The sequence below is a fragment of the Anas acuta genome, chromosome 12, assembly GCF_963932015.1.
Source record: "Anas acuta chromosome 12, bAnaAcu1.1, whole genome shotgun sequence".
NCBI lineage: Eukaryota > Metazoa > Chordata > Aves > Anseriformes > Anatidae > Anas > Anas acuta.
The window spans coordinates 11,112,540-11,126,305 of record NC_088990.1 but is presented as its reverse complement, the minus strand read 5'-3'; the positions used below and the strand labels follow the sequence as shown (position 1 = coordinate 11,126,305).

At 52.1% G+C, this 13,766-nt stretch overlaps 1 protein-coding gene across 6 annotated transcripts; it reads right to left on the bottom strand.

Moving 5' to 3' along the window:
• Positions 1-7,176: 7,176 nt before the first annotated feature.
• NMB (neuromedin B) lies at positions 7,177-11,628 on the bottom strand. 6 transcript variants are annotated; one of them, XR_011100719.1, is made up of 6 exons: positions 11,438-11,627; positions 10,779-10,981; positions 9,883-9,924; positions 9,663-9,749; positions 9,383-9,554; positions 7,177-7,459 (listed from the first exon to the last, which is right to left on the bottom strand). XR_011100719.1 is itself a non-coding variant. In XM_068696055.1 (3 exons), exons 1-3 carry the CDS (start codon positions 11,571-11,573, stop codon positions 7,412-7,414), a joined length of 387 nt encoding a protein of 128 aa, XP_068552156.1. In that variant the 5' UTR covers positions 11,574-11,620; the 3' UTR covers positions 7,177-7,411. The 6 variants fall into 6 exon arrangements, 2 of the variants coding, with proteins under 2 accessions (XP_068552156.1, XP_068552157.1); XR_011100718.1 differs by having other exon boundaries at positions 9,383-9,749; XR_011100721.1 differs by lacking the exon at positions 9,883-9,924.
• Positions 11,629-13,766: the final 2,138 nt, after the last annotated feature.

Here is a 13,766-nt window from a genome sequence, read left to right as displayed (position 1 = left end):
CCCCGCCTGCCCACGCTGTCTTCCAGGGCTGCAGGCAAGAAGCCAGCCTGGCGTGTTTCTCCCAGCAGTTTTCTTGTGCTTCCAACCCCCTTGGCAGAGGGAGGGTAAAACCACGTCTTGTTTTTTACCAAGTTCATGCCCAGCAGGAAATGAGGCATTCCCGGTCAGACTTTGCCATTTTCCCTTAAGTCCCAGACTGTTGCTACTCAATCTGAACACTGAATCCCTCCCTGGGGGTTGTTTAAAAAAAAAAAAAAAAAAAAAAAAAAAAGAGGTGACGTGGCTGGGAAACATGTGCAGAACTGTGCTGCGGGCGCATCTGCTGGCTCAGGCAATGCCTGGATGTGGAGTCAGCTCCAGATCCAGAAGCATCTGCAAAACAAGGGAGATGTGGGCTTCAGAGCAAATGGGGCAGGTGCTGGGGGGTGATCACTAGAGTTTGTGGCTTTGGGCCTCCTGAAGAAGTGTGGGAGTGGGATAACCAAGGAGATGCCCAGTCCAGCTATTGGAATCCTGCTTCCCAGAGAAGGTATTTCCCTGAATTTCCACTTAGCGCACAACCCTTTTTCTCCATGGGGTGGGAGCTGATGGTTCATGCACAGCACAGTTGTACTTCTCCCTGGAGAAGAGCTCTGCGAGTTGGAGCTGCCATCCTTCCCCAGAGACCCCCGTCCCCAGTGGTGAGGGGATGCTGCACACCTCTGGGCTGCTGGTGGGGTCATTGGCATACAGCTGGCTTTGCCTTTCCCCAGCACTCTGCATCCACAGAGAGGTCTTATGGGAAGCCTAAGGCCATGATGATAGCTCAAGCCTTTTTTTTTTTTTTTTTTTCCTCTCTCCTTTCAATTTTCTGAGTATCTCTCCTATTTTCTGAGGACAATGGTGGTGCAGTCATGCCGTTCTCCAGACACCTTCCAGGGAACAGGTCTAGGGGTGAGTTTTAGGTGCAGAAGCCTACAGCCACATGCCCAGGGCACTGCTCCTGCCGTGAGCACCCTGCCCACAGTTTGAGAGACATCTTTTATCAAGCTGCTTCTGCTTCGCCCTGTTTGCAGTGATGGATGAGGGTGAGTCACCCCATCCAGGCCACGGCAGGGAGTGGGGCGGTGGGAGCAGCCCCTCTTGTGCAAGCTGCCTCACCATTTCTTGCAGTGCTGGGAGCCAAGGCGGGGACAGCGTGGGGATGTGCTTAGCCAGGGAGGTGGCTTTGGGGACACATCAGGAGCCCAGGAGGCCACCACAAGGGATTTGTGCACAGCCTGTTGGGGCCAATGGGGTAGATGTGGCGTTTGCGTCCAGGTGTCACCATGGCCATCCCCATTCCTGGTCCCAAGCATGGACACGGACACCTCAGCTGGGGCCAGGCAGCAACTCTGTTGTGGTACAGCCCATCTAACATCCCCTATCCAACATCCCATCACTGGAAGAGGTCTGGGTGTCAGAGGGAAAGGCCTCCTGTTGGCCAGCCCAAGGGAAACCTGATGGGATCTCCCCAGCAGAGGGTGCCCACCAGGTAGGCAGCAGCATGGTGTCCATGGAGCCATGAAGGTGATCACCATGAAGGTGATGAGGGGCAGGTGCTTGCGGCTGCTGTGGAGCCAAACACAAGAGGAAAAGGCCAGGCATCTCAGCATGTGAGACCTGCAAAACAAGACCGGCCAAGAGGCTAGGGCACGGCATGGCTCCTCTCCCCTCCCTGTGACTGCTGCCTGTCTCAGCTCCTGACTCGTGGCCGCCATCCACGGCAGGCTCATCCCAGCAGCCGGGCCTGGGCAGCAGGCTGGTCGCACCTCCGACGTGTGTCACGCTGTGCATCACTTCCCTGCCCGCCTGCTTCCTGGGGAGCGGTGCTGGGGACACGGGGAGCAGCTCTGACCCATCTCTTCCACCAGCCACAGCTCCTGCCAGGCCTGCTTCCGCCTGGCCTTAGCAGCGTGAGTACCTTCACTGGACAGGGAGTGGAGAAATGCCCCAAACTGCCTGGGTTGAAGTTTCTCCACCTCCTTTATCCAGAGATATGATAGACTTGGCCCATTCTCTACCAGAAAACGCAGACCCATGGGCTGGGGCTGCCTAGAATGCCAAAAGCTAAATAGGCCAACCTGGATTATTTTATGCTTCATCCTAGTGCAAAACCCTGAAAGCAAGAGCACGATCCTGTGCCAGTCCACACTGCTCAACAGGTATAAAAGCTCAAAGACTTGTCCTTGCACACACATGGCTAATTAGAAGGAGGCAGAGCTACCATGATCTTCGCTTCCAAGGCCAGCACGCTGCTTGACCTCGCCCTGGCAAAAGCCAACCATTGCACCAAGATCTTCCTGTGCAGTTGGTTTGCTCCAAGGAACATCAGGAGTGAGCTTGGTGGCCAGGCTGCAGCACGGGGTGAGGGATGGGATCAGGCTGCCAGTGGGTAGGATCATTGCTGGGTGCTGGGATGCAGCTACAGGCCAGGGATTAGTGTCTTGTGGTGGAGACACAGGAGGGTAACAGGGAGATGGAGCTCAGCAGGAGCCTTCATCCTCCCAGAAGGAGGTGACAAAGGCATGAGGCTTTGGGACACATTTCATCACGGATTTCACCACCACAGCTTGGATAACCCCTTCCTGGAGATAACAGCCCTTCCTGTCAGTTTGACGTAGCAAAGAGGGAGCTGCCCCTTTCCAAGCTTTGCTGGGGCTTGTTGACGATGCACTATGTGGTAATTAGCACTTTCAGCCCAGGTTGCAATTTAGAGAGAAGCTTTCTCTCATAATCCCTGCTGTTAGAGGCCTAATTAAAGCGATACGCATTTTTCCATGGAACTCCTGTGTTTAGCATCACCACACCAGCCCTGAAATTGATGAACAGAGCTGTGCTACCCCACCTAGGATTCAGGTCTGTGTCTGAGCACACACAAGCACTCTATACCCCATACCCTATCTGTGGGTAGAAGACCATCAGAATATCTGCATCCTCCATCCAGGCAAAAATGCCAATAGCACGTGGTGTGATAGGAAACCATTCCAAAGAGGTGGAAAGCCCTGAGGGCTGCTCTGCAGTGTGTGGGTAGAAGTATTGTAAAATAACTTGCAACCAACTGCTTGCTTAATATTTAAATAATAATAATAATCATCATCAATAGGATCAAGGTAGTCTGCAAGCAGAGAGAAGGTTGCCTTAGCTTAGACGCAACAAATAGCTGCAAATAGTGCTGACTGCAGCTGGAACTGGCACAGATTTCTGGAGGGATTGTGGAAAGGAAACTTCCCAAAGTTTACTGGGAGCTTTGTTTGTCCTTATCCTGGTGGAGGAAAATTGAAAGGAATGTCCTAAATTCATTTTTCCTAGAGCAGAAGGAAGAAGGAGGGAACACATGCTATAGGAACAGTGCTGCACAAAGCAACTCCCGTGTGCTACATCAAGTTTATCCCTCTCAAGATATTTTATAAACCGCGAGCTTGAAAAAACAAGTAATACATGATTATTTTATTCTTATTCCTGGTTATTATCACCATGCAGAAATTAAAACTGTGGCATAAGTATATAGAAAATGGAAATGACATTATGACAGACCTCCCCCCTGCACACATCATCACCCTGATGGGTTTTTGGGCCTTCTGGCTGCAGGAAGGCTCTTACCTGGCCGTGTGGCTGGTTTTGCCCCTGCTGCTCCAGAACCTTTTCCATCTGTTGAAGACTGACTTCTGTCTGCCAGGAACAAATGCTGCAAAGAAAGCCCGTAAAAAGTTTTTGTGGATCTGTAGCTGGGACAGTCTCTCTATCTCTCTCTAGCCTTGGGCAGCAACATCTGCTGCATGGACATTGTGAGACTGTCCTGAGCGCTTCACGTAGGGAACCTTGGGTGAGACACAGCCCTGAGATTGCCCAAAGCCTCCCAAACTAGCAGAGAGATGCAATTCCCTCAGTGCAAAGAGCTGCAGAAATCACCGGATTTCCAGACACCATGTTTTAGAATCACAGAATCACAGAATTTCTAGGTTGGATGAGACCTCAAGATCATCAAGTCCAACCTCTGACCTAACGCTAACAGTCCCCACTAAACCATATCCCTAAGCTCTACATCTAAACGTCTTTTGAAGACTTCCAGGGATGGGGACTCCACCACTTCCCTGGGCAGCCTGTTCCAGTGCCTAACAACCCTTTCGGTAAAGAAGTTCTTCCTAAGATCCAACCTAAAACTCCCCTGGCACAACTTAAGCCCATTCCCCCTCGTCCTGTCACCAGGCACGTGGGAGAACAGGCCAACCCCCACCTCACTACAACCTCCTTTAAGGTATCTGTAGAGAGCGATAAGGTCGCCCCTGAGCCTCCTCTTCTCTAGGCTGAACAAGCCCAGCTCCCTCAGCCGCTCCTCGTAGGACTTGTTCTCCAGGCCCCTCACCAGCTTCGTCGCCCTTCTCTGGACCCGCTCAAGCACCTCGATGTCCTTCTTGTAGCGAGGGGCCCAAAACTGAACACAGTACTCGAGGTGCGGCCTCACCAGAGCCGAGTACAGGGGGACGATCACCTCCCTAGCCCTGCTGGTCACACTGTTTCTGATACAAGCCAGGATGCCGTTGGCCTTCTTGGCCACATGTGCTCCGATGACGGGGCTGGACTACTTTGAAGAAAACAGTGCTGGATTCAGGGTACAAATCCTTGCTCTCTGCTCTTTGCCATTTGGCGAGATCCCTCTGGGCACTTCTCGTTGTCCTACCATCACACCCTTGATAGAGCCACCCAGATGGCTTGCAACCCTACTCTGCATTTTGCCTTGGCTCCTCTGCAGCAGGATGCCCTGCTTCCTGGAAATCATTTTCAAGATAATATGTGTGCCAAGCACTGGACACCCACTTTCTGAAGCTGTCTCAGCATTTGGATTAATGGGGTTTAACTTGTTCAGGTCAGATTTAGGTGGCCATATCAGGAAGAGAGGGTCTTCCCTGGAGATGCATGGGGGGCGGGGGGTGTCAATGGTGTTTAGAAGATGAAGATCATTTTTGCCTCCTGATGACAAGCTGATTTCCTTTCTGCCCCTTTCTCCCTCCTCTTCATTGCCTGGTTTCTTGGTCTCCCATTGAAAAGGGGTCTCAAAACACTGCAGAGGAAGGAGCAGACCAACCTGAGGCCTGACACCTTCGCTGAGGATGGAGGAGAGCCAGTCCTATGCAACTGAGCATGACAGGGAGCAGTTCGCTAAGCCTGGGACACTAATGACACCAAGTGGTAGTAGTGAACCTTCAGCCACATAGCTCTGAGCCAGCTACTCCTCACGGGGCAGTCCCACAACTGAATAGAAACAAATGTTAGGGGTGACAGTGGCTTATCACCTTATCACCAACTGAAGAAGGACTGGGGGCTTTGGGCTTGATTGTTTGCCTTCCAGTATGAGAGAGCAAGAAACAATGAAACAGCTAAGTGGTGGAGCAGCAGGCCCAGTACTGGGCTATGCAGCCTTCGTCCCCAGAGGTTTTCAAGACCCAACAAGACAAAGCCCTGAGCAACCTGCTCTGACCCCAGAGCTGGCCCTCCTTTGAGCAGGTGGCTGGACTAGAGACCTGCTCAGGTCCTCTCCACCCCAAATTATCCTGTGCTCCTAGGATGGTGCCCAAGGCAGGCTTCTTTCTGTGCAACACAGGGCTCTGCGGGGCCAACCCAGCTCCAGTGGTCTTACATGGCAGCTCAGCGTGGCCTGGATCTCTGGATCCTCTACCCAACAGAGACCTCTTGTGTCTTACCTGCAGCCCTGGTGCACTACATACGAAGATGTATGCGTCCTCTGCCACCTCATGCTCAAGAGATGAATAGGTCTGGCAAGAAGTACCTGTTCCTTCTAGCTGATCTGCATTCAGAGAGGCTTTGCTCAGACAACCACCTTTCCTAGGTGCTCAGCACCTGAATCAGTATTCAAATACTTATATTACGTTAACTGGCAATACATTAAGCTCCCCAAATAATACATCAATTTCCCCTCAATCGAGTCTGTTTTTCCTGTGATAATAATTGCTAAGCAACCAATTCACCTTTATCTTGGGGTCTGGGGCAGACAGTGGACAGACAGACAGGTAAAACAGAGAGGTTCCTGCTGGGAGAGGGAGGCTCTCACCTTGGTGCCTCATAGCAGGTTTCTGCTGCGGCATCCAGAAACCTGCCTACCTTCCCCTTAGCAAGCTGTGAGCTGCAGTTCGACTCCGTGGCACATCATGAGACAGCTGAGCATCAGGTCAGGAATCCCATAAGACTGTCACTCCATCACACTGCCGTCTGAGAGGCATCTGGTCTGCTCCAGCATCAAACACGATAAGCTATGTCATTATTTCTCTTGCTCATAATTAGCTTATAAGACAAGGCTTTGATACAGCTAACAGTAGGCAAGCTGGGGGTCACCCACATCCCAGCACACAGCAACGAGGTTGGGGAAAAAATAAAAAATTAACTGAAGAAAGGTGCCTCTCAGAAAACATCTCCCCCAAGTACAAAGTACCCTACTGTTGGGGTGTTTGATAGGGAGCTCCAAGTTTTGGAGACAATGCTGGAGGCAAACCAGTTACAGGACATTTGGTTTTCATCTGCCAAAACCAACCTTCAAATAGCTGAGAGAACTCCAACAGCTCAAAATCAGGGCTGTAAGTGGGAGAAAAGATGCTCTTTTATTGGTCTAAAACCTGTATTTGGTGTGCATTTGCTGGCAGGCTCATTTTCTGCAAACATGATCAGTGCAAATGCACCTGGACTGGTTGCACCCACAACAGGCTCCAAACCCCAAGACTGAAGATTCCTGCCACAGCTTTCCCCTCCCTCTGCACACATCAGCATGTGCCCAGGGTGACTGGGAACACTCATGATGAGAAGCTGCTCACAGCCTGCACTCTGAAGGACAGCAGAGGAATGTAGTAAACCCTGGGGTTCTGCTCCAACCAGAAATCACCGTGATATAGGCAAAATGCTTTTTTGTTTTCACAGGAACACGCTAATAATCCCTCCAGCAAGGAGGGTTTATAGGGTGCTTCAGTAGGACAGTGCTGTAAAAACTTACCCATGCTCACACTTATCCAACAGCAGTGAGCAGGAACAGCAGGGAGCATATCCTTTTGCCTTCTGGTTGCTGAGATCCAGGAGCCTCCCTCCATTCCCCATTCTTCCTTCACAAGCCATGGGTTCAACCTTTACAGCCCCAAATAATGTCTAAGCTGCTGTTTGCAAAGAGCTAATTTTATTTGCAGGGGCACATCAGATATCAAGAAAGCAGAAAACATACAGGAAATATACAGGGTGGCTCTGCTTTTCATACAAGCAATCACTATTAACAGTATTACAGAAAGAATAAATAAAAAGTGATGTTGCTACAGTAACCCACAAGGATTATGATCTCCTCCGTTTGCCGTGCATGGCCAAGCCTACAGACTCCATCCTCCACTGCTCTGCTCCTTCAGTTTGAAAAATACTTCTCCAGCACCTTTGTCAAAAGCCCAGTCTCCTGCAAGAAAAGGCACAACAGTGAACAACTGGTCCCATACACAGCCTTGGTTGGCATCAGCTGCCTGGGCAGCACGGGGCTCAGCAGCTGGATCACAGCTGACATCGGAGGTGAGCTGTGCTGACGCTGAGACAGTCACCGGTGCGTTGGATTTCAGGGGTGAGAGCAGCCGCAGGGCCCAATCCAGCAGGGAGCTACACGAGAAGGCAAAAAACACACAAAACACAGCAGAGAGAAGTTGTAGATGGATTTTTTTGAGGGATTGCATACTGCCCGGAGCTACACAGAGCAGCATTTGTTTTCCACCCAGAGGAGCTCTCCCCCTACCCTGGAGTCATCTCATTCCACACACAGGTCTCACCGTGGTCGCCTCCAGAAGAAATATTGCCGTGCACACAAGGAGATGCACCGAGCCTGACTGAATTTAAGAAGAGATTGGACTGTGCACTTAGTCACATGGTCTGAACTTTTGGGTAGACCTGTGCGGTGTCAAGAGTTGGACTTGATGATCCTTAAGGGTCCCTTCCAACTCAGGATATTCTATGATTCTATGATTCTATGCCAGCCCTTCCCACCCCCACTGAGGATCCTCCCCTCCCAGACAAAGATTCGTCACACGTAGCACTGGGGCAGCACCAGGAACCCCCTGAGCACAAGCCTTGCCTATTGCATTTAGTTGAAAAGATTAAAAATAAAAAATAAAAAAATGTTTGCAAGCCCCTTCTGCTCTGTGAGACTTCTTGCATCACTAACCATGAAATATGTGCTCCTGCTTTGGGAAGGGAAATCTTGGGATAAATCCCACTGGCAAGGTAGGAAAAACAAAAATACTAAGCCCTGGGACTTGTTTAATGTTTAGAGGAGCCCCACAGAAAGGAAGAGCCGTTCTGCGAATGATTAGCAACAGCCTCAGGAAGGGAAAGGTCCACTTGTTTTTTCATTAAGTCTGCATTCCCTTGACAGCTATCCTGCTACAAAGGACAGCTTGTGTGCTGGAGCAGCAGAGCAACACATAGCACATCAATTCATCAATTCCTGTCCTGCTGACCAGCAGGTCCCAGTGAAGGGAGAAGCATCTTGGCTTTTCTAAACCATGTCAAGATGGAAATGACAAACCCCAAGTAGAGGGCACATAAAGCTCTTAAGCATCGTCTTAGGCAGGCGGCAAACACTGCCCGCAGATCAGTTCAGGCACACACTGGCTGCTGATGCCAGGTGTCCAACAACAGCCAGAGTGAGGGAGAAAGCAGTAAAAGTGGCAGAAATTTGCACTGGCAATGTGTCACCCACAGAAGCAAGAAGTATAGTCCCACAGAAAAGTGTAACAAGAGCAGTGCTCAAAGGCACCAAGGAGAAGTAACGTCAACCAGCAGCTCTGAGGCAAGAACACCCCAGAGGGTGAGAAGGCGGGAGAAGGAAGGCAGGAACTGAGTCCAGTGAGGTGCTCAGAGGTAGATTGAAAGACACAACCAGGCGTAACGCCTGCAAAGAGCAAGGTCCCTGCTGCCACCAGAATGGCTGGTACCCACCAGGTCAAGGCAGAAGAGGCAAGAGGTTCTGGGAAGAAACTGTGAGGGACAAGAGCCAGCAGCACACCAGGCACCTAAGCTGCAACACCACCTCTCACGCAGCCACCAGAGGCACCAGAGCAATGAGGCAGGCAGCTGGCAAGTGTCTGCTTCATGCAGAGCCAAATTGCTCTCCAGCAATGGAGCTTCAACACCCAGATCACACACCAAAAGGTGAATGTTTAACAGTGGGTGCTAACCCTGGCCAGGACCTGCTTTTGAGCACTGAGAATGAGAACAGTAGTGGCTGGCAGAGCACAGGCACCTCCAGCTGGCAGCCTAAGCCACAGGACCAGTGCTTGAGAAAACATCCACCCAAGTGCACCTGTGACAGAGCAGTGACAGCACGACTTACCTACACGGAGGAGATCCACGAGGATCACACATCCAGCTCTCACATCTCAGTTAGCTAATGCAGCAAATATCCTCCTCCTCAAAGGCTCCCCAAGGCTGGTTGACGAAAAGTCCAGGACCTGCAGAGCTTTCTCCTCCCTTGCAGCTGCATCTAAGGAGTGCAAGCTGCAGCACTGCAGTGGACAGCACAACATGAGGCGAGCAGGATGTCTTCAGCCACATCCAGCTTCTATCCCTCTCTATCCCACTGGGACTAGTTCCCTGGGAGAGCCTCAGTTTACCTTAATCTGAAGGAATCAAGTCAGGAAGGTGCTCGAATATACCACTCAGGCTGACCTCCCTGCAGCTCTGCTTCACTTGTGCCTTCCCTACAAAAAAAGCAAATAATAGGAGCAAGCACTGTCTAAACCTGGATGACAGAAGCAGCTTTACCTGTATTCACTGTTACTGGATAAGCTCCTCAAGCAAGCAGCTCAGTGGTACAGCACACTCAGGACCCACCTAAGTGGATTTCATCCCTTCAAGGCTCTCCATTACTTCCTGCTGTGAATAGAAATGGCAAGACACCAGGGAAGCATACATGAGGCAGCAAATGGCCAGAACCACATGGACCAAGCAATTCAATCTCCATGTTTTAAGAGAAGATCTGGGCTCGCTTTGCTCCCAGAGGCTTAATTTTCTACTAGGAGTTGGGTGAGCTCTCAGGCAAAAGCCACACCAAGGAGCTAAAAGAGGAGGCTGAGGACCTGCTGACATAGCTGATGGAGCTCCCGCTGCAAATAGAGCACTTGCCTGCTGCCTGATACCCACTCTGTAGCAGAATTGTTCACACCTTCCCTCTGCAAACCAAGCTAACAATGCTACATGCCCCTTCTGTAATGAGGCATCCTGAGCACAGCAACACAACCACCCCAGAAAGGGGAATCAGAAGCCCAATACCTCTCTGTAGGGCAGACTTTTCCCTGTACATACAAAGCCATGTCCCTCTTTGCCTTTCTCTACAGAAAGCAAGGGGAGGCAGGATTTCCAGGTCCTTGCGGTGGCTGGGTAAGGAGACTTATTTCTTTATGAGAGCCGCAGTAGCCAGCTGTCCTCCTCTGCATTGAGGAGGACCCAGATGCTCATTAACAACCCCTGGGCTGGAGATCATGACATCCCCTGCCCAGCCTCACACCCTTCCCAAACAATTGGGACCACCAGCTGCTGTCCAGCTGGATGCAAGCCTTGATAGATTTATCTGCTCCAGGGAAGTAATTTAAGGCAGGTTAAAGGGAGCAAGAGGGGAAATAAACCTATAGCAGCTGTACAGGTTTTCCCAGCAAGGCTGGCTGTTGCAGATTAACATCATGACCACCTCCCTGCTCTGGGCATCTCCTTCCATATTAGTCAATATTCACCTGATCAGCGAGGTCATATTTTCCTTGGTTCTCATCCAAAAGTCTTTCTTGCAAGAGGATTTTCAGGAGCTCGCGGGTGAGCAGTTCCATCATGTCCTCCAGCAACGCTCTGAGTGAGGGACCAAAAACCATCGGCACTGCGGGCTCTTCGGGTGACTCCAGGCGCGGGGTGCCCGTGACGCTCTTCTTCCCCATGAAGTGTCCTGCAACACAACGCGCTTGTGTGGCTACACAGAGGGCTGGAGAGCGGCAGAGACTCCGGCTGAATGACATTAAGCTGTTATCTGCTACCGCATGCTGACACCACTCTGTGAGATGCACCAAGCAACCCTGATGTCTAAAACAGCTGGATACAATGCAGAGAAACCCGGAGATCCCAGGTCCTCGTTCCTCACCAAACCTCAGGGGATTGGAATTACCACCCCCAGGAGATGTCACCTGCTTCGCCAGGGAGCATCACCTCCGCCCTCAGGCTCTCCAGCCACCCTCTGTGGGCATGGACCAGATGTCCCATGCCACCACCTCAAGTGACAGCACAACCAGAGACCCCCCCAAACCTCCTCGTGAACGGGAACCACCCCGGGACCTTCCCCCCCCCCTGCACCCCCGCTCCCGCCCCCTCACCCCCAGCCGCTCTGCCCCAGGGGGACCGGCGCTACCTGTGGCCCAGAGGTTTCCGCGGGGGTTGACCTTGATCTTGGCCGCCTGGCTGCGGTGCTCGGCGAAGTCGAGGTGCACGGCGGGCCCCAGCGCGGCTCCGCACAGCAGCAGCAGGAGGCAGCGCAGCGCCGCCATGGCCGCCTCGGCGGGACCCGCTCCCGCCTGGCGCCTCCGCTGCCTCCGCCCCGGTTTATATACCCCGGGGGGCGGGGCCTCGCGGAGCCACGCCCCCTCCACCCCAGCGCGTGGGCTTCCCGCCACGCCCCCCCCCCCTCACGACCGTTGGGCTCCTCGCGCTCCCCCCTCAGGCGCCCGTTTCCCGCCCTCGGCGTCCCCTCAGCGGGGCGGCCCCTGCGGAGCCAGATCCCAGTTTCCCTGCTCAGCCTGTTACAAGTAAAGTAGCGGCAGAAGACCTGATGTGGCTCAACAAACTGAGCTCTGAGTTTCCAATCGTTATCCCTACATGTCCACATATTTTCAAATCCCCATGCCCTGTCCCTGCTTCCACCTTCCACATAAAGCCTGCGGACGTTGGAGCTCAGTCACAAGCTCCCAGCTTAGCCAGGACATCTCCCAGTACATTTTTACCTGGTTATTGGGATGGCTTTGGAAGGTTCTGTCCTTAAACCTACCAGCTCTCCTGAGCACCTTTACCATTTTGGTCTGTGGCCTCCTATGGGAAGCAGATCTGTTTCCCAAAGCAAAGGGTGGCTGCTTGCCTTTTTAAGCCACTTCAGGATCTTGAGGACCTTACCACCACAGCCACACCTGCCATAAATTATCACATTCCCCCCCAAATTTGTCTTTTTTTTTTGCATGAATAGGATAGAGCCATGAATACCCAGCAACACCATGGCTGAGGTTGTGCACACCCTGCCATGCCAGGAGCTGTGACAGTAAGGGCCTGAAGCAGTGACTGCTGAATACAGTGAAATCCTTGTAAAACTTGGTCAAACAGGACCCCGAGACACAGACTGTGCTTGGTTTCTTCTGCAACCCACAGGGATTTTAAGGATCCTCCAGGTTCCTCACTCACACTGATGTGTTCTCAGTGAATAGCAATGTGCAAGAGCAACCTTTAAGACCAAAGATAAGTTACAGTGCCCAGAAAACTCACCTGGCATGCTGAATTTTGAATTATTCCTCTTCCGTGCAGCACACAGAGACCAGTGCCAGGGAGCAAAAGGTCTGAAGGGATGGGGCTGAGCAGGACCTGTTGGCTCCCCAAGGCCCAGTCCCACCGAGAAGGGAGCAATGCAGGCAGAGATAGCCACCAGGTTTGGGCAAGAGCTCAGATCATCAGGCAGGTTCACAGCAAGGAGGCAAGTCTCAGGTCAACCTAGCAATAAGGCAGGGCTGAGAGCAAGCCCAGAAGTCAGTCCACAGCCAGGCACTGCTGAGCTGGAGGTCAGCACCCCCACTACATAGCATAGGGAGAGAATGAAGACCCAGGGCTGAGCTTAAATCAGTTCCTGGGGCCATGAGCCCAGGTGGCACCCATTAACATCTATCAGTGCCCTCAGGCCCCTGAGAGATTCTGCCAAATTTGCAGCTTCACCACTTTGCAGGGAGGTGCTGGCTTGTGGGGGAGGAGATGCCTGAGATGACCCAGTTCTCCTGGGAGGTGGCACAGGGGAGGCTTATTAGCAATGCCCTTCTCGGGTTTTACTGCTGCCAAAGAGAAAAGGTCTTGGGGAGATTCATTCCTCTGCCACAGCAGGGGGTAGAGACAAAACTGCAAATGTAGTTTTAATGTTACAAGAAGAAAAAAGTAAATAAATAAACAAATGATATGAAATACTCCTGCACAAGGCATGCATACATCTCAATTGTGTGCATGTCCCAGGATGCCAGCTGGCTGGTCAGAAGGTGCAGATTTCCCCAGAGGTGGCTTTGCTGTCCTTGTGGGCTCCCTTTCTGTCAGGGAGGTGTGCTGTGCTGAAGGGCCAGCAGGCCAGCTGGGAGACATGCCCTGCTCGTGGGTCCCATGCCGGTGTTGCTGGAGGCCCTGGACAGCAGCAGGAATCTCGTGCCTCTTTCTCCTTGTGCTCCTTCCCTGACCCTTTGCATCCAGAGATCTCCTCTGGATGTTCTTCTCCGCCAGGTGAGCTGAGGGAAGAGCCAAAAAGCCCTCAGGCTGCTCTCCTGGTGTAGCTAGGTGGCTGTGACCACAGCTTTGGCTCTGCTGTCCCATGTCACTCCTCACAAGCCTTGTGGGAAGCTTTCACTAGCATTTGGGCTGCCTGGGGTGATGTGACCCCCAGGATCCCACCCTGGTCTGATTTTAACTGGATATAGTACCAGAACTGACACAGAACTTTCCTCTGT

What these genes read in the sequence shown, in the direction of transcription:
- NMB (XM_068696055.1), bottom strand. Translation starts at nt 11,573, where the DNA reads ATGGCGGCGCTGCGCTGCCTCCTGCTGCTGCTGTGCGGAGCCGCGCTG. An exon ending in CGGAAACCTCTGGGCCACAG is followed by an intron (nt 10,982 to 11,437) that starts GTAGCGCCGGTC and finishes GTTGTGTTGCAG; the next exon opens with GACACTTCATGGGGAAGAAG. An exon ending in AATATGACCTCGCTGATCAG is followed by an intron (nt 7,460 to 10,778) that starts GTGAATATTGAC and finishes CTTTTCTTGCAG; the next exon opens with GAGACTGGGCTTTTGACAAA.